This window comes from Suricata suricatta, chromosome 8 (assembly GCF_006229205.1).
Source record: "Suricata suricatta isolate VVHF042 chromosome 8, meerkat_22Aug2017_6uvM2_HiC, whole genome shotgun sequence".
Classification (NCBI taxonomy): domain Eukaryota; kingdom Metazoa; phylum Chordata; class Mammalia; order Carnivora; family Herpestidae; genus Suricata; species Suricata suricatta.
In genome coordinates, this window is record NC_043707.1 from 33,403,935 (window position 1) to 33,427,043 (window position 23,109).

General features: G+C 42.8%; 1 protein-coding gene across 3 annotated transcripts in view; it reads right to left on the reverse strand.

Annotated features, from left to right (window-relative positions):
- Positions 1–23,109, reverse strand: part of LOC115298983 (radial spoke head 10 homolog B-like) — a 54,780-nt gene that overhangs the window by 25,765 nt on the left and 5,906 nt on the right. For 2 of the 3 annotated variants that reach the window (XM_029948207.1, XM_029948206.1), the window contains exons 3-11: positions 19,530–19,598; positions 17,607–17,780; positions 15,915–16,000; positions 14,590–14,710; positions 6,609–6,785; positions 5,164–5,323; positions 4,293–4,414; positions 1,991–2,180; positions 35–149 (exon numbers count right to left, since the gene is read on the reverse strand). In XM_029948207.1, coding sequence (XP_029804067.1) covers positions 35–149; positions 1,991–2,180; positions 4,293–4,414; positions 5,164–5,323; positions 6,609–6,785; positions 14,590–14,710; positions 15,915–16,000; positions 17,607–17,780; positions 19,530–19,598 — 1,214 coding nt within the window. The remainder of the gene's footprint in view (positions 1–34; positions 150–1,990; positions 2,181–4,292; positions 4,415–5,163; positions 5,324–6,608; positions 6,786–14,589; positions 14,711–15,914; positions 16,001–17,606; positions 17,781–19,529; positions 19,599–23,109) is intronic. The other variant, XM_029948208.1, reaches the window with a different exon arrangement.

Sequence of the window (23,109 nt, forward strand, 5' to 3'; positions counted from 1 at the left end):
CCTCACCCCTCAGAGCTTCGGAAGTGGTACTTACTGAAACTCTTTGTGATGGATGTGGTAAGCCAACTGCAGGAGATAATTCAGAAATGTTCTCAAAAATATTGTCGTAAATGGAGAATGAATTTCTTCGACCGGAATATCATTATTGGCTAAAATAAAGGAAATTGGAAAGGATGCTTGGTACTTTTTAAAAGATTTTTTAATGTTTATTTATTTTTGAGAGACAGAGTATGAGCAGCGGAGGGGCAGAGAAAGAGGGAGACACAGAATCCGAAGCAGGCTCCAGGCTTTGAGCTGTCAGCACAGAGCTGAACGTGGGGCTTGAACTCAGGGTCCATGGATCATGACCTGAGCCGAAGTCAGACACTCAACCAATTGAATCACACAGTGCCTTGCCTAGTACTTTTTTAAATTCAGGTAGAAATGACATATAACATTGTATGACACCATTCACTAGATGCTGCAACATGATCACCAAAGTCTGGTTGACATCTTTCACCTCTGTAGTTAAAAAAATTTCTCTTTCATTCTTGTGGAGAGGACTTTTAAGACTGACCTCTTAGCAACTTTCAAATATAATAACCTTTATTTTTAATTACAGTCACCATGCTGTACATTCCATCCTCATAACTTATTTATCTTGTAGCTGGAAGTTTATACCTTTTGACCCCTTTGCCCATCCCATCGATCCCTCCCCTCTGGCAACCACTGCTCTGTTCTCTATGTCTGTGAGCTTGTTTCTTAGTTTTTTAAATTTTTATTTAATTTTATTATTTTTTAATGTTTAATTATTTGAGAGAGAGAGAGAGAGAGCAAGAGTGAGTTGCAAGTGGGAGAGGGAGAGGGAAAGAGAGAGAGAGAGAGAGAGAGAAAGAGAGAGAGAAAGAGAGAGAGAATCCCAAGCCAGATCCAAGCTGTCCACACAGAGGCTCATGCCAAACTCAATCCCATGAACCATGAGATCATGACCTGAGCCAAATCAAGAGTTGGAGGCTTAAACCACTGAGCCACCCAGGTGCTCCTTCTTTGTTTTTTTAGATTTGACATACAAGCGAGATCATATGCTATTTGTCTATCTGTGTCTTATTTCTCTTAGCCGAACACCCTCAATATCCATCTATGTTGGTTGCAAATGTCATGAGTTCATTCTTGACACCTCATATTTTCTAAAGCCTTTTGTTTTCTTTGCTCCTGGTATACAAGTCAAAGAACTGAGTGTGGCGGAGTACCTTTTCTCCTAGTGAATACTATGATCAGCATATACACATCCACCTAAAACTTAAGTACCACACGAAAGACCTACTCACTTTTCGGGAAAGTTACAAGATACCTTGTCCCAGTGTTTTTCAGAATTTGGAGCAGTGAGCCCCATTCGGTTCTGATGAGGGTTCTGATTCTAAATGGACTCAAAATCTGTGTCAAACACTTACATTTCAAGTAAATAAGTATTAGTTCTAATATTTTGTTTTTCAAGTAGATAATGTGAGGTTGTCAGGGCCTGCTTTCCAGAATTCAGCTGAAAGGAATAAAACCTTTAAAGTTGTTAAATCTATCTCCATGAACTTTCTAATTTGAAATCAAGCCCAAGCCCACCTCAAGTGTTTTCTTGGCTACTGGGCCTCCCTGATCCTCTCTGCTTTTGACCTCACAATTCAGTGGGTTGTTTTCAACTATAGTTCGGAGACAGGCAAACTTTTCTGCCAAGAGCCACACAGGAAATATTTTAGGCTTTGTGGGCGAGGCAGTCTCTGTCACAAGCCCTCAGTTCTGACGTGATAGGGGAAAAAACAGCTGCAGACAATGCATGAGAAAATGGACATGGCTGTGTTCCAATAAAACTTTATAAGAACAGGCAGGGGGCTGGCGTTGGCTCACAGGCCCTGCTGTAGGAAGGCGTCTCCCGGCATTTGCCCTCCTCACCCCTCCACAGCTCCTGACTGGTTTCACTACTCTTCAAACCAAAAGACAAAAAGGGACTGGGAATACTCACCACTTAATACCCTGTCCATATCAGCAAGAGTTACATTATGGTGATGAAATCTGCAATCTTTTAGAAACCTCCAGAAGTGAAGCTTTGTCATCAGAAAGGTGTTATCCAGAGAGCAGTCACATCCCAGGCTGCTGTAGAAGCTGTAGATTCGTCTTAATTCTGTAATATTTCTTAAGACAGCATATTCCACCTACAAAGAGAAAGCCATGCACATCTTAATCTTACCTAATAAGAACAAAAGGAAAAGAAACAACACCTCTTCTATAAATGACACGAGACAGCACACGTGAAGTAACAGCAGTTACTGTGGACCGCTGCAAGAGCTCAACAAAGTTCAATTTTCCCTGCTTGTCGCCAGGTCAATAAAATGCAATTTCTGAATAACATTAAAAAATGCGCTGTTATCAGGAGGGTCTGGGGGGCTCAGTCACTTAAGCGCCTGACTCTTGAGTTCGGCTCAGGCCATGATCTCACGGCTCCTCGGTTCAGGCCCCGAGTGGCAATCCGCACTGGGCAGGGAGCCTAAGATTCTCTCTCTCCCTCTCCCCCCAGCCTTTCTCCCCTGCTTGCACTCTCTTTCTAAAAAAAAAAAAAAAAAAAAACTATAAAATAATATTTTTGGAGGCATTTCCAAACTACTGAGTTACAGAAGTTTTTCACTTTCTAGGTCCTATACAGCTTTTGTAATTATGAAATAGGATAGATTTTAAATCCATAGTTTTTATTTCTTAAAATTAATATTTACTTACTTTTGAGAGAGAGAGAGAGAGAGAGAGAGAGAGAGAGAGAGAGAGAGAGACAGAGCATGAGTAAGGGTGGGCAAAGAGGGAGACACAGAGTCTGAAGCAGGCTCCAGGCTCCAAGCTGTCAGCACAGAGCTTGACATGGGGCTCGAACTCACAGACTGCGAGATCATGACCTGAGCCAAAGTCAGGCGCTTAACCAACTGAGCCACCCAGGTGCCCCCAAATCCGTAATTTTTAAAGGACCCCCTGTGTTGACATGACAAGAACTCCAAAGTGGAAAGTGAACGATACATACGTAAACCAAAAAGAAAAAAATAATGTAAGAAAATCCCTCCTCTTTTGGTTTATCAATGGATGTTTATTCATCTAAAAATTATATTGTAGGAGAACACTGAATGGCACTGAATAGCTATTATTAAGTACACACAGACATCAGATGAACAGAATTCTCTTAGTTCTAGTTATGTTTATTCAGAAGAAAACTGGAAAGGCAGTCCCCACATTTGTCTGGGTGAACTTTTTACTTTTTCTTATCTGCATTTTCTAAATTTCCTATAGGTGTTGTGTACCATTTTTGTGACTAGAGAAAGTCATAGAAGTTCCTTTTTCTTAATGTTTATTTATTTTTGAGAGACAGAGACAGAGCGTGAGCAGGGGAAGGGCAGAGAGAGACGGAGACACAGAGTGTGAAGCAGGCTCCAGGCTCCAAGCTGTCAGCACAGACCCCGACACGGGGCTCGAACCCACAAACCGTGAGATCATGACCTGAGCTGAAGTCAGACACTTAACCAACTGAGCCACCCAGGTACCCCTAGAAGTTCTTGTTTTTAGTGACAGTCTGACAGCAGACGGAGTGAGGGATACCAGGAGCCTGAAGTATGGCGTTGGGCCCGAGAAGAAGACGGGGTGTGGGGGTGGAGAGTCCTTGCCCTGAGACCCACAGACTGGGACCAGAGGAGGCCGGCACCAGCAAGGGCCCCTCTGCCTTGCGGTCTCGAGGTACCAGTGGTGCTCTTGTTGCAAACGTCTTCATCCGTGGTTTCATGGAAGACTCATCCCAAGCCGCAGAGAGGGAATCACGATGCCAACGTGTAATTTGGTGGATGGGATTTTCCAGATGTTCATCAAATGAGGTCTGGGTACACAGACTTTTCTCTGGCTCCATGGATTTCTAGAGTTGCAGTGATTTCTAAGGGGTTGAAGTTCTTTTGAATCCCAGCAGCCCATAATAATGCACAGCAGAATTCATGTCCTGCCGGGTGGGATGGCCACAGCCTTGGCCTTGAGACCGAGCTGGGGGTGGAGGTTAACTTTAGCCTGATGGGCTCTGAGGCGGTAATCAATGAGTCTCTCGATCTGGGCTTCTGTTTTCTCACAAAGCCTGTCCACTAAGGCTGCCGTGCAGCTTAGATGGGATGGTACACACAGCATGTGTCAGGCGTGTAAAAGACACTCAACTCAGGAGAACCGCCATCAGCAGTATTTTCCCAAGACTCTGGAGGCTCTTAATATTTAAGCCCAAAATGTAAATGTATAACAATACAAAAGGTTTTTACCTGCTTTTTTTCCTCTGCTTGATCTTTCTCAGGGTACTTATTCAGCAAAAAACTTAGATTCAGCTCAATGCCCGACCCTAACACAGAAGTACTTCCAGTGCCATCAAGCTTTCTGGTAATTTCTAGCAAATAAAGGCAAAGAAAGGGGATACTTGTGAAAAACAATGTTAAAAGTTTTTAATATTACCATTTCAACTAGTAAATTAAAATGCTTTTGGGGGGGAAAAATAAATAATTTTGGAAGTTAAAAGAAATTTTTTTCAATATTATGTCAAATGATTTTCTACCAGGGCACCTGGGGGGCTCAGTCGGTTGAGCATCTGACTCTTGATTTCTGCTTGGGTCATGATCCCAGGGTTGTGGGATCAAGCTCTGTGTCAGCCTTCACACTAAGCATAGAGCCTGCTTAAGATTCTCTGCCTCTGCCTCTTTCCCCCATTCACACATTTGTTCTCTCTCTAAAATTAAAAAAAAAGGATTTTCCATCAAAGTAGGATACAAGAGTATTCAAAAAAACCTATAAAGAAAGCAGTTTCAGGGCACCTGGGTGGCTTAGTTGGTACAGTGTCTGACTTCAGTGCGGGTCATGGTCTCATGGTTCATGGGTTCAAGCCCCACTTTGGGCTCTTGCTCAGAGCCTAGAGCCTGCTTGGGATTCTGTGTCTCTTTCTCTCTCTGCCCCTCCCCTGATCACACTCTGTCTCTCAAAAATCAATAAATGTAAAAAAAAATATTAAAAAACTTTTTTAAGAAGACAACAGTTTCTCTCAGGAAACTTAGATTTTCTAAAGCAGTTGGTGTATTTTGATGAGTGGATTCCACGAATAACACAGGGTAAGTTGAGTGCAGCGGACAGATGAACACCCCCTACCAGGACTGATGGAGGTTCTGTGGCACCAGTCCCTGAAGGAAGATTCTTCAGACAGATCCAGGTGACTTAGGAACTCAATTTCAAGATTTGGAAACTCCACTACGTGGTCATTGGAAAATGCACCATCATACACACGTCCGTTCTTGAACGTTAATCGGCCCTGCAGACAGAAAGATTACAGTTCAGGAAAACCACTGGTGATGTGTGTACCTTTTTCAAAGTCTTGGAGTTTTTGTTTGTTTGTTTTTAAGATATGCACTTAGCCTGTGGCGCCTGAGTGGTCCAGTCAGTTAAGCTTCTGACTTTGGCTCAGGTCATGATCTCAGAGTCCGTGGATTTGAGCCCCATTCCGGGCTCTGTGCTGACAGCTCAGAGCCTGGAGCCTGCTTCCGATTCTGTGTCTCCCTCTCTCTCTGCCCCTCCCCTTGCACCTCTCTCTCTCAAAAATAAATAACATTAAAAACATTTTTTTAAAGATATGCACTTAGCCCACATAGAATCAGGCTCTTAAGAGTCTCACATCACAGTAAATCCTCTCTCTTCCTCCTCCTCCTTTCCCATCCATCCCACAACTTAGTATCTTACCAAAATATGCTAGTGACCAGTAAAGTGCCTATCACCAAACAGGGGCTCTCTAGGAATTTATGGAACCCAGGCCAATAGTCAGTCTGATTGAGAGGTAAGCACATGACCCAAGTCGGCTCAGCCAAACTAAAGACATTTGTGGAAAACTTTCTGGAAAAGAGTCTCTGCTCTCCTTCTACTTAGTGTGTATGTGGATATGAAGCCTGGAACCACAGCCACTTCTTGTGGTCATGGGGGAGGGGCAGCCTAAGGGTGAAGCTGACATCATGGCAGGAGACATCCTGGGGAGATGGAAGAAAACCCTTCACATCACTGAGTTGCTGGATCAAACCAACCTTGAAACCCACTTATCCCTTTTTTTAAAAAGTATTTATTTTGAAAGAGAGAGAGAGCTCATGAGCACGGGGGAGGGGAAGAAAGAGAATCCCAACCAGGCTCTACACCATCAGCACAGAGCCTGAGGTGGGGCTTGAACCCACGAACCATAACATCATGACCTGAGCTGAAACCAAGAGTTGGACGCTTAACCAACTGAGCCCCCCAGGTGCCGCCAAATCCACTTGTTCTTTGTCATTTATGGATTATTAAGCTAAATGTTCCATTGCTTGTGACCAAAACCACCGTAACACACACGTATGTACATAACATAAACCAATTAAATAACTTCTAAATATACCTTTAGATATGATGATACATTGGAAATTATTTTAAAATTCGTGTAGTTACCATAACAAGACAGTAAGCTCTCCCACGCAAAAATGGGTTATGCACTTTACCAGACAGAGAATGACATGCCTTTTACCATATTTTAGTTGTTTTACCAAATCTTTAAAATTTACTCTTCACACATCTGCACTCACCATGCCATGTTTTTTATTGGAGACCCATTCTCCATCATACATGGCTCCACTGGCGTAGTAAAACTTCCCGCGGCCATGACGGACTCCATTCACAAACTGTCCCATGTACTCATTTCGCAAAGGGTACTGGGAGTGGGGGATCCTCTTTAGAAACCATGAATGAGTTCCAAAGCCGTTCTGCAAAGAAAGCAAGTTTCCATGAGGCATGCTCAAAATAGGTCCTCTTTTTACCTGAATCCTTTTAAAATTCAACCGATCATAACAATAACCCACTTGAAGGGACAAAGAACATGGATTTTAGAGTCACACAGACTTGGGTTCAGTCTCTGCACCATCAGTTACTAACCAGCCTTTGAATCTAAGACAAACTATTTAAGCCCTGTGAGTTTCATCTATAAAACAAAAATGACACCAACCCTATAGCATGGATGTAAAGACTGAAGAGAGTGTATATAAAGTTCCTTCATGGCTTGATTCTGATTATTATCTTAAATTATATTTATTTTTAACATACAGATGGATTTTTAAAATGCCCCTTCTCCATTCCCACTTTGCAGAAGTAACCATTACTTGAGAGTTTGAGAATTCATCTGTATTTTCCCCAGGCACATGCAGCTATATGTACTAGGCCAACATATTATAAGTATACATAACACACATAAACACACACACATGCTTTTCAAAAATGAGATGACTCTGGGGTCTTTCTAGAACTTCTGGGTATAGACTGAAAAGAATTGAAAGCAGAGAATCAAACAAATATGTGTGCACTCATGCTCACAGCAGCATTATTTGCAACAGCCGAAAGGTGGAAGCCTCCCAAGGATATGTCGATGGATGAATGAACACACAAATGGATGATGATATAAACATAGAGTGGAATATAATTTAGCCTTTAAAAGGAAGGACATTCTATGGGGCGCCTGGGGGCTCAGTCGGTTGAGTGTCCGACTTCAGCTCAGGTCATGATCTCGTGGTTCGTAGGTTCGAGCTCCACATCGGGCTCTGTGCTGAACTCTTGCTCAGAGCCTGGAGGCTGCTTCAGATTCTGTGTTTCCTTCACTCTCTGCCCTTCCCCTGATTGACCACACTCTGTCTCTCAAAAATGAAATATAAATTAAAAAAATTTATAAAGGAAGGACATTCTGACACATACTATAAAGTGAATGGAACTTGAAAACATTATGCTAAGTGAAATAAGCCAGTTGCAAAAGGACAAATACTATATAATTCCCCTTATATGAGGCACCTAAAGGAATCAGATTCAAAGGGACCAAAAATAGATGGTGGGTGACAGGGCAGGGGGTGAGAGGAGGAGTTATGGGGAGTGAGCATTTAATGGGGACAGAGTCTCAGTTTGGGAAGAGGAAGAGTTCTTGGAGACGGATGGAGGCGATTCACAACAGTGTGAATGTGCTTAATGCCCCTGAGCTGGACACTTAAGGATGGTTGAGATGGTAAATGTTATGTGCATTTCACCACAATTAAAAAGAAAAACAAAAGCTGGGGTAGCTATATTCCTATCAGAAAAGACTTCAGAGGAATAGAAATGATCAGGGCTAAAGAGGGACATTACAACATGATAAAAAGGGTCAACTCACCAAGAAGATGTAACAATTCTATACCTCACAACAGAGCCTTAAGAATATAAAACAAAAATTGATAGATTTGAGAGAAAAAATAGACAAATCTACAATTATACTTGGACACTTCAACACTTTCCTCCGAGAAATGGGCAGAAAAAGTAGACAGAAGAGAGTAATGTGATATAAAAGAAACGTGATAAAGAGCACTACCAACCAACTTACCTAAGTGGCATCCACAGAACACTCCAGTCAACAAAAGCAGAAATGCACATAACATTCACCAAGAAAGACCATGTTCTAGGCCATAAAATAAACCACAGCATATTTAAAAGAAATGTAATCATACAAAGTATGTTCTCTGATCACAGTAGAATTAAACAAAACAAACAAAAAGCAACAGAAAGAAATCTGGAAAAAAATCTCCCAACATCTGGAGATTAAGCAATATACATCAAGATAATTTATAGGCCAAAAAGGAAGTCACAGGGAAATTAGAAAATGTTTGAACTGAACAAAAGTTAAAAACATATCAGAATTAATGGGATGCGGATAAAACAGTGCTAAGAGAAAAAATTTTATTATTAAGTACTTGTATTCAAAAAGAAGAAATGTCTCAAATCAATAAAGCTTCCATACTACAACTCAAAAAGAAGAGCATTTTTTTCCAGAAATTCTACTTTTATTTTATTTATTTATTTATTTATTTATTTATTTATTTAAATAGTTTATTGTCAAATTGGTTTCCATACAACACCCAGTGCTAAGAAGAGCATTTTAAACCTGAAGAATGTAGGGCGCCTGGGTGGCTCAGTCGGTTAAGCCTCCGGCTTCGGCTCAGGTCAGATCTCACATTCGTGGGTTCGAGCCCCGCATCAGGCTCTGTACAGACAGCTCAGAACCTGGAGCCTGCTTCCAGTTCTGTGTCTCCTTCTCTCTCTGCCCCTCCCCCTTCATGCTCTGTCTCTCTCTGTATCAAAAAACTAAATAAAACATTTAAAAAGATTTTTTAAAAAAAAACCCTGAAGAATGTAGAAGGAAATAATAACAAGGAGCAGGTATCAAGTTAAAAACTCAAAAAGATCAAGAGAAAATAAATAGCACTAAAACTGGCTCTTAGAGAATTTTCATGACATGGATATATCTCTAGAAAGACTGAAGAAAAAAGAGAAAACACAAGTTACTGATACCGGGAGAAAGAGGGAACATCACTACAGATCCTCTATAATATGGATTAAAAGAGTAACAAGAGACTATTATGAACAACCATGTGCTGGCAAATTTCTATAAATTGGACAAATTCCTTCAATAAACACAAACTTCCAAAATTTACTCAAGAAGAAAGAGATAATCTGAATAGTGCATTATCTATTTTTTAATTGTTATTTTATAGTTAATATACAGTTAACTTCTTATTAATCTTGTCACAAAGATAGCTCCAGTCCCAGAAGTCTTCATGGGAATCTTCAGGTAAATAGCTAAAGAAGTGAGAATATCAGTTCCACAAATTCTTTCCGGAAAGTAAAGAGAACATTTCCCAACTCATTTTATGCAGCCAACATTACCCTCGTTACTAAAATCCAGCAAAGATATTAAATGGAAAGAATACTAAAGATCAAAATCTCTCATGAACACAGACACAAAAATTCTCAACAAAGTCTTAGGAAATTGCATCCAGCAAGATATAAAAAGGATAATATAATCATAATCATGTTGTGTTGATATCACTGGATTGCAAGGTTCATTCAACATTTGAAAATCAATGTATTGAAAGTGAGGGGATGGAGAAATCTCTATCAGGCAAACTGATGGCAAAAGAAAGTTGGAGTAACCATACTTATATCATATAAAATAGACATTAAAGCAAAGACTGTCGGGGCACCTGAGTGGCTTAGTTCATTAAGCATCTGATTTCAGCTCAGGTTATGACCTCGCAGCTCATGAGTTCGAGCCCTGCATCAGGCTCTGTGCTTACAGCTCTTTCTCTCAAAAATAAAAACACTTAAAAAAATAATAAAGCAAAAACTGTAGCAGGAGACAAAGGAGGACGCTATATCATCATAAAGGGGACAAACCAATAAGATCTAACAATTGTAAATATTTATGTGTCCAATATGAAAGCACCCAAATATATAAAACATATTCACTAATCAATCAATGTGACACATCACATCAACAGGAGAAAGGAGAACCACATGATCATTTCAATAGAGGCAGAAAAAGCATTTGACAAAGTACAACATCCATTTATGACAAACACCCCCAGCAAAGTAGATTTAGAACATACCTCAGTGTAATAAAGACCACATATGAAAAACCCACAGCTAATACCATCCTCAATGGGGAAAAACTGAAAGCTTTTCCACTATGGTCAGGAGCAAGACAAAGATATCCATTCTCACCATTATTATTCAATATAGAGGTCCTAGCCACAGCAATCAGACAACAAAAGGAAATAAAACGCATCCTAATCAGCAAAGAAGAACTTTCACTATTTGCAGGTGACATGATAGTCAATATAGAAAACCTGGAAGGCTCCACCAAGACACTGCTAGAACTGAACAATGAATTCAGTAAAGTTACAGGATACAAAAAGCAACATACAGAAATCTGTTGCATTACTCTACATCAATAATGAGGCAGCAGAAAGAGAAATTAAGAAAACCTATTTACAATTGCACCCACAAATAATAAGCTATCTAGGAATGAACCTAACCAAAAAGGTGATAGAGCTATACTCTGAAAACTATAAAACACTGATGAAAGAAATTGAAGACAACACAAAGAAATGGAAAGACACCCCGTGCTCATGGATTGGAAGAATAAAAACTGTTAAAATATCTATATGGCCCACAGTAATCTACAGATTTAATGCAACCCCTCTCAAAATAGCATCAGCTTTTTTCACAGAATTAGAACCAACAGTCCTAAAATTTGTACGGAACCACAAAAGACCCCAAATAGCCAAAGCATCTTGAAAACGCAAAGCAGAGGCACCTGGGTGGCTCAGTCAGTTAAGTGGCCGACTTCAGCCCAGGTCATGATCTCATAGTTTGTGAGTTCGAGCCTCGCATTGGGCTCTGTGCTAACAGTTCATAGCTTGGAGCCTGCTTTGGATTCTGTGTCTCCCTCTCTCTCTCTTTCATCCCTGCTCTCTCTCTCTCTCTCTCTCTCTCTCTCACACACACACACACACACACACACACACACACACACACACACACACACACACACTCTCTCTCTCTCTCTCTCTCTCTCTCTCAAAAATAAAGAAACATTAAAAAAACATTTTAAAAAGGAAAAAAGAAAAAGCAAAGCAAAGCTGGAGGCATGATTCTGGACTTCAAGTTATATTATAAAGCTGTAGTAATTAAAACAGTATTGCATCAGCACAAAAATAAACACATAAATCAACAGAAGAGAATAGAAAATCCAGAAATAAAACCACAATTACACGGTCAATTAGTCTTCAACAAAGCAGGAAAGAGTATCCACTGGAAAAAAGACAGTCTCAAGGTGCCTGGATGGCTCAGTCAGTTGAGTGTCACAGTTTCGTGAGTTCAAACCCTGCATCAGGCTCTGCGCCAACCATGTGCAGAGCCTGGTTGGACGTCTCCCTTTCATTCTGCCCCTCTCCTGTTCATACTCTGTCTCTCTCAAAATAAATAAATAAGCTAAAAAAAAAAAAAGACAGGGGCACTTGTGTGCAATTAGTGAAGCACCTGACTCTTGGTTTCAGCTCAGGTCATGATCTCAGTTTCCTGAGTCTAAGCCCTGCATCAAGCTCTGATCCAGCAGCGTGGCACCTGCCTGGGATTCTCTCTCTCTCTGCACCTCCCCCACTCACACTGTCTCTCTCAAAACTAAATAAATAAACTTTTAAAAATTAGTAAGTATTTTTTAAGAATAGATAGTGTTTTCAACAAATGGTGATGGAAAAACTGGAGAGGCACATGTAAAAGAATAAAACTGGACCACTTTCTTACACTATATAGAAAAACTCAAGATGGACTTAAGACATAAATGTGAGACCTGAAACCATGAAAGTCCTAGAAAAGAGCATAGGCAGCAATTTCTCTGACACCAGCTGGAGCAACGTTTTTCTAGATATGTCTCCTGAAACAAGGGAAACAAAAACAAAAATAAGCTATTGGGACTTCATCAAGATAAAAAGCTTCTGCACAGTGAAGGAAACAATCAACAAAACTAAAAGGCAACCTAGAAAATGGGCGAAGACATCTGCAAATAACGTATCCAACAAAGGGCTAGAATCCAAAATACATACAGAACTCAGAAATCTCAACACCCAAAAAAAATCCAATGAAAAAGTGGGCAGAAGACATGAACAGGCATTTCTCCAAAGAAGACATCCAGATAGCCAACAGACATGAAAAGATGCTCGTGGTCACTCATCAGTGTCAGGGAAATGCAAATCAAAACTACAATGAGGTATCACCTCACACCTGTCAGAATGGCTAAAATCAGGTGTTGGCGAGGATGTGGGACAAAGGAACCCTCTTGCACTGTTGGTGGGAATGCCAACAGCTGCAGGCACTCCGGAGAACAGTACAGACTTTCCTCAAAAAAACTGAAAATAGAACTATCTTAGAATCCAGCAATCACACTACGGAGTATTTACCCAAAGAATAGAAAAATACTAATTCAGAGATACATCCTCCCCTATGTTTATAGCAGCATTATTTTAAACAGCCACAATATGGAAGCAGCCATGTTTATTGATTGAGAAATGGGTAAAGAAGATGTGGTACACACACGTATGTACACTCACACACATACATACATACACAAGGGACTATTTCTCAGCCATCAAAAAGAATATATATATTGCCATTTGCAGTGACATGGATGGAGCTAGAGACTATAATGGTCAACAAAATAAATCAGCCAGAGAAAGAGATGTACCATGATCTCACTCATTTGTGGAATTTAAGAAATAAAACAAGCAAAAGGAAAAAAAATTGAGAGCGAGGGAGAGTCAGAGCAGGAAACAGACTCTTAAATATAGAGTTACCAGAAGGGAGGTGGGTGGGAGTTTGGAAGAAACAGATGGCGGAATCAAGGAGCACTCTTGTGATGCGCACAGGGTGATGTCTACAGGTGTCGGGTATTGAAACTAATACTGTACATGAACTAACTGGAAATAAAGTAAAAACGTAAAGTGAAGTAAATGTCCATGTAATTCAACATGATCAACAGACTAGAGAAGAAAAACCACCTGCTCCTCCCACCAGAGGCAGAAAAACATTAGACAAACTTCCCGTCCATTCATGATAAAATCTGTAAGCAAATTAAGAATGAGAGAGCTTTCTCTTAATAAATGATTGCTCTCTCTTGGGGCACCTGGGTGGCTCAGTTGGTTAAGCGTCCAACTTTGGCTCAGCTCATGATCTCACAGCTCACGGGTTCGAGCCCCTTGTCAGGCTCTGTGCTGACTGCTTGGAGCCTGGAGCCTACCTCAGATTCTGTCTCCCTCTCTCTCTGCCCCTCCCCAACTCACACTCACTCTCTCTCAAAAACAAACAAAAATAATAAAAAAAAATTTTTAATAAATAAATGATTGCTCTTCCTGATAAAGAGGATCCATGAAGAACCCACAGCAAACATCACCCATGACAAGAGACTGAATGCTCTCCCACTGCGCTAAGGCACAAGGCAAGGCTGTCTGCCCCTCCACTCATATTTTGTACCACATCAGAGGTGAGAGCCAGTGCAACAGGCAAGAGAACAAAGGCATACAGATGAGAAAGAAAGACAAAGTTGACTGTGTTTGCAGACAACGTGATTGTCTACATAAAAAATCCCAAAGAACCTACAAAAAACTGACCAGAACTATTATGTTAGTTCAGCAAGGCCTTCAATTACCAGATTAATATGCAGATTTATTAGAAAACCCAAGCTTGTATAAAACTAACCATATAAAGCCTGTCTTTTCTGGCAGGAAATACACTGCTCCTACGGCGTACACACGAAACAGGCGCATTGAGATTTGCTTGCTTGGGGGGGACCCAGGTGGTGGATCAGGAGGTTGAGTCCGACTTGTGCTTTTGGCTCAGGTCATGATCTTGTGGTTTGTGGCATCGAGCCCTGAATCACACTGACCATGTGGAGCCTGCTTGGGATTCTCTCTCTCCCTCTCTCTCTGCCCCTCCCCCCACTCGCACACTCTTTCTCTCTCAAAATAAATATTAAAAAAGATTTTTGCTCACTCATGTGTAAGACTTTTAGAAAAACCTAAATAATAAAATTGCACTAAGAAAAGATGGTTTGGGCCAGCATATCGTATTTTGGGTTTCTACGTTTAGCAGGGCTGAAGTTTCAGGTAACTGGACGACATGCCAAGTGACGTTGGGCTCCGGAAGCCCCCGCGGGCGCCGTACCTGGACGCCCTTCTCCCATCGACCCATGTACTCCTCGCTCGCAGTCAGCCACCTCATCCTGCCTTCCCCGTGGCGCACGTTGTTTTCCCAATGACCTTCATATATGTTTCCAGACTTGTAGCTGGGACCCAAAAAAATTAAAAAGAATCAGTTATTTTATATACAATGCTTATCTTTAAGAAGACTTTCTTTTACATTTTTTTAGATGTTTATTTTTCAGAGAGAGAGAGAAAGACAGATTGCGAGCAGGGGAGGGGCAGAGAGAGAGGGAAACACAGAATCCAAAGCAGGCTCCAGGCTCTGAGCTGTCAGCACAGAGCCCAGCGCGGGGCTCGAACTCACGAACTGTGAGATCATGACCTGAGCTGAAGTTGGACACTTAACTGATTGAGCCAATCCTGTACCCCTTGTCCCCAAATATTTCAATCCTTAAAATATATGACTCTATCAGCTTGATCTAAAATCAAGCAAACATGTCAAGAGTCTTCTAAAAACATAGGAGATATCCATGAATGAGAGAGAACAAAGTTTCTACATGTAATAAACTATAGCTGTATCATTAGATATCATTTAATGTAATGTTGCTCTAAATTTTCTGTAGAATATTTTCATCATGATAGAGAGTCCATTGGGGTCAATTTAAATATTCCACCCTGCTTATAGAGAAAATGTACTCTCTGAAATTCCTGCACCTTTTCTTTTTTTTTAAGTTTATTTTTTTTAGAGAGAGAGAGAGAAAGAGAGAGAATGAATGAGGGGGGAGGGGCAGAGAGAGAGGGAGAGAGAATCCCAAACAGGCTCTGCATTGTCAGTGCAGAGCCCAACGAGGGGCTTGAACTCACGAACCGTGAGATCATGACCTGAGCCAAAATCAAGAGTTGAATGCTGCTAAGCAAAATTAGTCAGAGAAAGACAAATAACATATGACTTTACTCATATGGGACTTCAAGATACAGAACAGATGAATGTAAGGGAAGTGAAGCAAAAATAATATAAAAACAGAAAAAGGGACAAAAACATAAGAGACTCTTAAATACAGAGAACACAGAGAGGGTTGCCAGAGGGGTTGTGGAGGGGGGTGGGCTAAATGGGTGAGGGGCATTAAGGAATCTACTCCTGAAATCATTGTTGCACAACATGCTAACTTGGATGTAAATTTTAAAAATCAATTAAATAAAAATTAAAGAAAAAAGAGTTGGATGCTTAATCGACTGAGCCACCAGGCGCCCCTCTGCACCTCAACTTTAAGCAACCTACGTGAAAATCACTTGGGCCCACACACACCTCCCCCACGCCCCCCGGGGGTGCAGCCCCGTGACACCTACCATCTCACTCCCCAGCCGCTTTTGGTGTTGTATACCCAGTCCCCTTCATACCAAGAGGTACCCTCTTGATTGTAATAAATAGAGCCCTAAAACAAATAACGTCATTTTAACAAAGCAAGCCTCATACAGCAAATGCTTATTAGAGGTAAAGATAAAAAGTATAATATAAATTAAAGGAGTCCGAACTATGCGGAAGTCAGTGTCCTACGTAGGCAAGACATTTAATCTGTGGTATGTTTCTGTCTGGTAATCAAGAAAATGGTCAAGTACCCCCTGAGTAAGAATGAGATGTCACCAATCAAAGCCGCCTTAATAATGAGGTGTCACATTAGGGCGTGGAATGACTATATCCATTATAGTCCGTCTAGTCATTATGTGGTAACTGTGAGTCAAGTAAGTACCTGAATAGTCCGTTGTGTTGTTACCTAAACTGAGCGGTAGAACCTTCTCTGTAACTGAAGTCCGGTCCCTTTTATGTACCCAAACCTTTTTCGTCTTATCCGTTTGTCACCTTATTTATTTGACTGCCTCCAAGTTTAAGTGAATGTGGCACAACCTTTCTTCAGTGACTCCTCTGAGGGCCGGCACAAGCCGCCAGGTGCTGGGGACCTGCGCTGAATGGCCTCAGGCTGCTGCTTTATTCAGTGGTTTGTGTGTGTGTGCGCGTGAGAGAGAGAGAGAGAGAGAGAGAGAGAGAGAGAGACAGAGAGAGACAGAGAGAGACAGAGAGAGTGTGTGTGTGATTTTTCTGTCTTCTTCCCCATCATCAAAGCTGGCTTGTTCCCTTGTGCACCCATTCAGGGGCCGCTGTCTGGGGGCCACCACCACCCCCAGTCTGAATTGATCCACTATGAGCTGAAAGAGGGAAGGGAAAGGAAGACGATGGACGGACCTGTCTAAATCTGAATAGACTGATGATTATAATGGTAGACTGTTTCTTTTCTTAAAACATTTTCCAAAAACACTGCGGAGGTATTTTATCATCCGGTAGAGTCTTGCTTAGAAGTATCACCTGCGTTACTGGTGGGGATGTAAATTGGGCCAGATGCTGTGGAAAACAGCTGGGAGGTTCGTCCAAATGTTAAACGTCGAGTCACCATATGCCACTCCTGGGCTTACACGCCAGAGAACTGAAGACAAGCACCCAAATAAATGCTCGCACCCGCGTTCATGGCGGTGCAATTCACAGAAGCCAAGAGACGGAAAGATCCCCAGTGCCCGTTAATGGACGAACAGATCAACAACACGCGGTCCATCCATACAGTGGCTATTAGCCACAAAAAAGAATTGAGTGCCTACACATGGGTGGATCTCAAAAACATGATAGTGAATGAAAGAAGCCCAAAAGGCCATGTAACATAGGGTTCCATTCATATAAAACATCCAAGGAAGGAAAACCCATAGAGACATAAAGCAGATCGGTGGGCGGGAAATAACTGCCTAGTGGAGACAGGGCTTTAGTTTGGAGGGTTGGTGAAAGTGTTTTGAGACCAGACAGAGGTGGTGGCCTCGCGACACTGTGAATGCGCTAAATGCCACTGAATTACAGACCCTAAAACAGTGAGTTTTGGGTGATGTGGATTTCACGTCAATAAACAAGAAGTGAACATGCTTGAATGAGCCCCCACCTCCTTTGCCTCTGTGTTCGTTCGTCCTATCTACGGACGGGAGCCTTGTGCCTGCCTCACTCACCTTCCCGTGTCTCTTGCCGTGACACCAGTGCCCGATGTAGGACACAGGGTGCGTGCCACATTTGAACATACCAAATCCCTGCCTCAGGCCGTGTACCACTTCTCCTTCATAGGTGCTGCCATCCGGCCACATGTACACACCATGGTTCATGGGGATGTTCTTCACAAACTCCCCCTACGGCGAGAGGGCCCCGAGAGTGAGAGAAGGAAAGTAGTGGAGAAACCCCTCATCCCGTGGTTTGAGACGCTTCTTGACTACTGGATACTATTCCTGTCTCTCCTCCGTGGGAACTGTGGTGTCTCCGCCTCCCCCCCCTCCGCCCCCCGCAGCTTCTACCCTTCTCCTTCCTTCCCTGCACATCCCATCCTCTCTCACCTCCCCTCTCCTGGGCGGAACCCCCGGCAGGATAAAACAGCTGGAGGCTGTGTGTAGACAAGGCTCCAAGAAGCAAACAGGTGACAGGTGATGTGGAACAGCAGTGGTTGGCAATCCCGGCCTCGGGAACTTTAGAGTCAAGGGAACTTTAATCTCGAAGGAGGCTTAACGCCCTGGGTTCTGGTATTCTATCTCCAGGGGACTCTGGTGATGAGCCCAGCTTAGTGATTGACTGATGGAAACCCGTCTTTCTGCCAGTGGTTCATCAAAATATTCCGCAGACACAGCCAACCGCCTGCCCGATGGGTGCCTTCCAGAAAACCCGCTTTGCTCGGGGTCGGGATGTCAGCTGAGTGGCAGGACACAGCTCCATGGCCACACCCCTGAGCCATCGGATTCTCTCTCAGGAAGGAGAACTGGCTGGAGGCAGCCAGCCAGTGGAGAGAAGAGGACAGGGCAGCCTGGCCTGATCGCTGGCCAGATCCCGTGAGGCCAGTTGACCTCTCTGAAGGCACTTCCATGACAGCCCGAATTGTGCCCGTAAACCCCCATCTAGGCTGGTATGGAAGGGTCTGGGCCACAAGGATTCCTGCCTGTGAGCTTCCAGGGATGATAAACTAAGGGCCACAGGCTAGAAGCCAGGGTGTTGTGGGGGAAGAGAGTCCCCAGAAAGGCTGGCCCCAAACCACCAGATCTTCAGGCCACCCTGCACCTCTGTCACTTGTCTCCCACTATCCAGCCCCCCTGAGCTGCCCACCTGGCCGGCAGTGGTCTCTGCTTCCCTCACCTGGCTGTGATTTGAATATGGGCATTATGTGTGTATGTTTTAAATACCATCATTACAACTTAAAAACCCCATCACTAGCAACCCTGCAATTGCGATTTTTAGAAGAGCCTCTAGCAATCAATTTAAAAATTCCCTGTAAACCAGCCAGATGGGCTAAGTGAAACCCACATAATGGAATAAAAGCAGTCAGTAAAAATAGGCAGATCTGGATGAATGGCTATGGTGTGATCTCCAAAAAATAAAGGGACAGAAAAGAGGGTATAATAAACTATATTTGCATTTGTAAAGAGTAAGTGAGGCCAATAAATGCATGGGTGAGGTGCATGCACAGAAGACATGTAGGGTGCACGGAGGGAAGTGGTAACAATTACCAGGGGGTCCCGTGCAGTTAACACGTTACTTTTCACCTGTATTCTTTGGTTCTGTGGACTCTTTTTTTTTTTTTAAGTTTATCTATTTTGAGAGAGAGAGAATAGGGGAGGGGCAGAGAGAAGGAGGGACAGAATCCCAAGCAGGCTCTGAGCTGTCAGGGCAGAGCCCAATTCAGGGCTCAATCTCAGGAACCATGAGACCATGACCTGAACTGAAATCAAGACATGGATGCTTAACCTACTGAGCCGCCAAGGCACCCCAGTTCTGTGGACTTTTTTTAAACCCATGAGCTGAATTGTTTATATGAAAATAGTATGCTTAATTGTGGGAAGCTGACCATTACATTGTATTAATTACAGTTTAAAACTATAACATATGACATGCTTTACCTCGTATTTCAGTCCATCAGCCCAAACATAAGTCCCTTGTCCATGCATGAGTCCTTCGGAAAACATACCCTTTAAAACAAAACAACAAATCCTTAGGATCGTCGTGGTTCCACATAACAGCCAGTTTTAGTTCTCAGAACAGAGCCTTATCCCATTTTCTTTTTTTTTTTAATTTAAAAAAAGGTTTATTCATTTTTTTGAAGGGGGAGGGCCAGAGAGAGAGGGAGACAACAGAAACTGAAGCAGGCTCCAGGCTCTGAGCTGTCAGCACAGAGCCCGACGCGAGGTTCCAACTACCGAACTGTGAGATCACGACCTGAGCCAAAGTCAGATGCCTAACTGACTGAGCCACCCAGGTGGCCCTACCCTCCTTTCATCTGCATGAATATGCTTGTCCAAATTCCCTAAGACATACACCAAGCAGTCCTGTGCAACACTGAAATGTGAGTTGTAAGTTGGTCTTTCTCTCCTAAGTAAGCTATGTAAGAATGCCATAGTTCAAAAGAATTCATACACTTTTGGTTTTACACTTCAAAGTTTAAGGATTTTTTTTTTTAATGATTTAAGCTAAATAGAGCTGGCTAAAACCAATATCTGGATGTTAGACACTACCTCATTTGTAAATGTCATGCTCGTCTATTTTCCGCTTACTGGGGATTATTGGTGTGGGTGTGCCTGGGCACCCGGACATACTCCTCTGTGTGGACAATACGCAGTTGTCAGTATGGGCCATTTATATGTAGTGTCTGTTGTTAACATACAGGGAACTAGTCACTGAAAACTTAGCATGCTTGAATGTCTAAATGCAATCAGAGAAAACAAAGGTGAAAAGGACTTCCAGTTTGGGCTTCCTCAGTGGCTCGGTCATTAAGCATCAGACTCTTGATCTCAGCTCAGATCATGATCTCATGGATTATGGGATCGAGCCCCATGTCCAGCTCTGTGCTGACAGCACAGAACCTGCCTGGGATTCTCCCTCTCTGCCCCTCCCCAGCTTGTGCACACTCTTTTTTCTCTCTCTGTCTCTCAAAATAAATAAATAAATAAACTTAGGGGGGGAAAAGAGTACTTCTAGTTGTTCCTTAGAATCACCTTGTTAGACTCAGTGGGGCAAGGGAGAGCATGGAATTCAGTGGTTCTCAGGCCCTTCCGTGCTGGAGAGTCACCTGGGGATTGTGAGCACATGGATCTGCTGGACGCACCCCCAAGATTCTCATTCATCAGCAGGTCTGGGCTGGAGCCCAAGAATGAGCATTTTGAAAAAATTCCCAGATAAGGCTCCTGGTCTCCAGGACTGCGCTTGGAGACCCACGGCCCTAACTCACTAGCAAGAAGACCCATCATGTGATCCGTCCAGCTTAGCCTGGGCTCACAACAGACAGGCTGGCACTGAGGAAAGCCACGGGGCAGCCAAGGGCTTTCCAACTGCAAGCCAGCTGTGGAATCAATTATGGTCACAACAACTAGTGTTTTAACAAACTACACTAAAAAAGGTCATGCTGTGGGGCATCTGGGTGGCTTAGTCGGTTAAGCATCTAATTTTGGCTCAAGTCACGATGCCATGATTCGTGGGTTCAAGCTCCATGTCGGGCTCTGTGCTGACAGCTCAGAGCCTGGAGCCTGCTTCGGATTCTGTGTCTCCCTCTCTCTCTGCCCCTCCCTGGCTCACCATCTATCTCTCCCTGTCTCTCAGAAATGAACATAAAAAATTTTAAAGAAAACATCCTGCTGCGTCTACATGGTAAGGGCAAATGTTCCATGAAATGTTTGACTTTATTGTCTATCTTTAGGGGGTTGTGATCTAAACATGTGATAAACCCACGTGGAGCCTGGGGCCACCACAGAGCCGTTCTGCTGGCTCTGCCACTCTCACAATTTAAAGGAGAACCAACTGATGGTTATTTAAAAAAATTTTTTTTAACATTTATTCATTTTTGAAAGACAAAGGGACAGAGCATGAGCAGGGAAAAGGCAGAGAGAGAAAGAGAGAGGGAGACACAGAATCTGAAGCAGGCTCCAGGCTCTGAGCTGTCAGCACGGAGCCCGACACAAGGCTTGAACCCACAAACTGTGAGATCATGACCTGAGCCGATGCTTAACTGACTGAGCCACCCAGGTGCCCCAACTGATGATTATTTTAATCAAAATAAGTGGAGTCTGAGGAAAATACAGAAAGCTTACCCAGCAAGCAGCGGGCATTGGGGGGGTAGATCCCAGAAATGGAGGGGGTCTTTGCCCCCACATCAACGGTTAGGGCAAAGCCACTGGGCCAGGCCTAAGCTACCAGATCACTGTGGATGTAAGGACTGAGACAAGACCCTCTGGAGTAGTAGGAACTGGTACCGCATTCTCACCAGCCCAGGAGGCGTTGATCTTGTGTTATCGAGAACTGGGTGTCATTGGTTGATTATTTTATTTTTTTAAATGTTTATTTTTTGAGAGAGAGAGAGAGACAGAGCATGAGCGAGGAGGGGCAGAGAGAGAGGGAGACACAGAATCCAAAACAGGCTCCAAGCTCTGAGCTGTCAGCACAGAGCCCGACACGGGGCTCGAACCCACATACTGTGAGATCATGACCTGAGCTGAAGCCAGACGCCCAACTGACTGAACCACCCAGGCGCCCCTATTTTTTTTATTTGAGAGAGAGAGAGAGAGGGAGGGAGAGAGAGAGAATCTCAAGCAGGCTCCACACTCAGCCCTATTCACACAACAGCACTGCACTTTGTGCCATGATTGGCAAAAGGAGACTCTGATCACTACGAACTCAACAGCTTAATCCAAAACAAGAGGGGACAGCCACATGCGTGAATATTACCCAGGCATACTAACGGCGTTTTTAAGAGTTGACATGACGCAGGAGTAAGAACATTTTGTATGTTTAGCGGGGAAAATTCAGGGGGCTGAGACCCATGCTCTATGACCAAAACCACCAAACCAAACCAAAAATTTGTTCTTATTAAAAGCACACATTTCTTGGATCATCTGAATGATCCACTGCGCCATTGCTAATGATAGGCAAAAAAAAAAAAAAAGAGAGAGAGAGAGAGAACACCGCATGATCTAATAATTACGTGGTCATGAATAGTAAATCAGAAAGCCATGCAATATTTTTTTAAATATTATAGAGGAAGAAATGGAGGATCATGAATAGTAAATCAGAAGTCTATGCAATACTTTAAATATTGTGGGGGAAGAAATAGGGATGGTTGGTGTTTAGCTGCAGACAGATTCTCAGTTTGGGAGAATAAAAGTTTCTGGAGTTGGAGGATGGGGAGGGTTATGTGCTTAATGTCCCTGAACTGTACACTTAAAAATGGTTAAAATGGTACGTTTTATGTATATTTTGCCACAAAATATTTGTTTCAAAAGGCCTGCAGCAAGACAGCAAAGGATTCATGAGTGAAAAAAATTTCAAGATGTTATCTGCAAAATCAACAGGCTTGTGTAAATGCTGATACATCCATTCAAGGAATAAAAGGGACGCGGCATCTCCAAAACGTTTAATGGCAAAGGGATGACAGTTCTTGGATTTTACTCTTCGCTATTTGCTCCAGTCACCTTCCAGTTGTTTGGACAATAA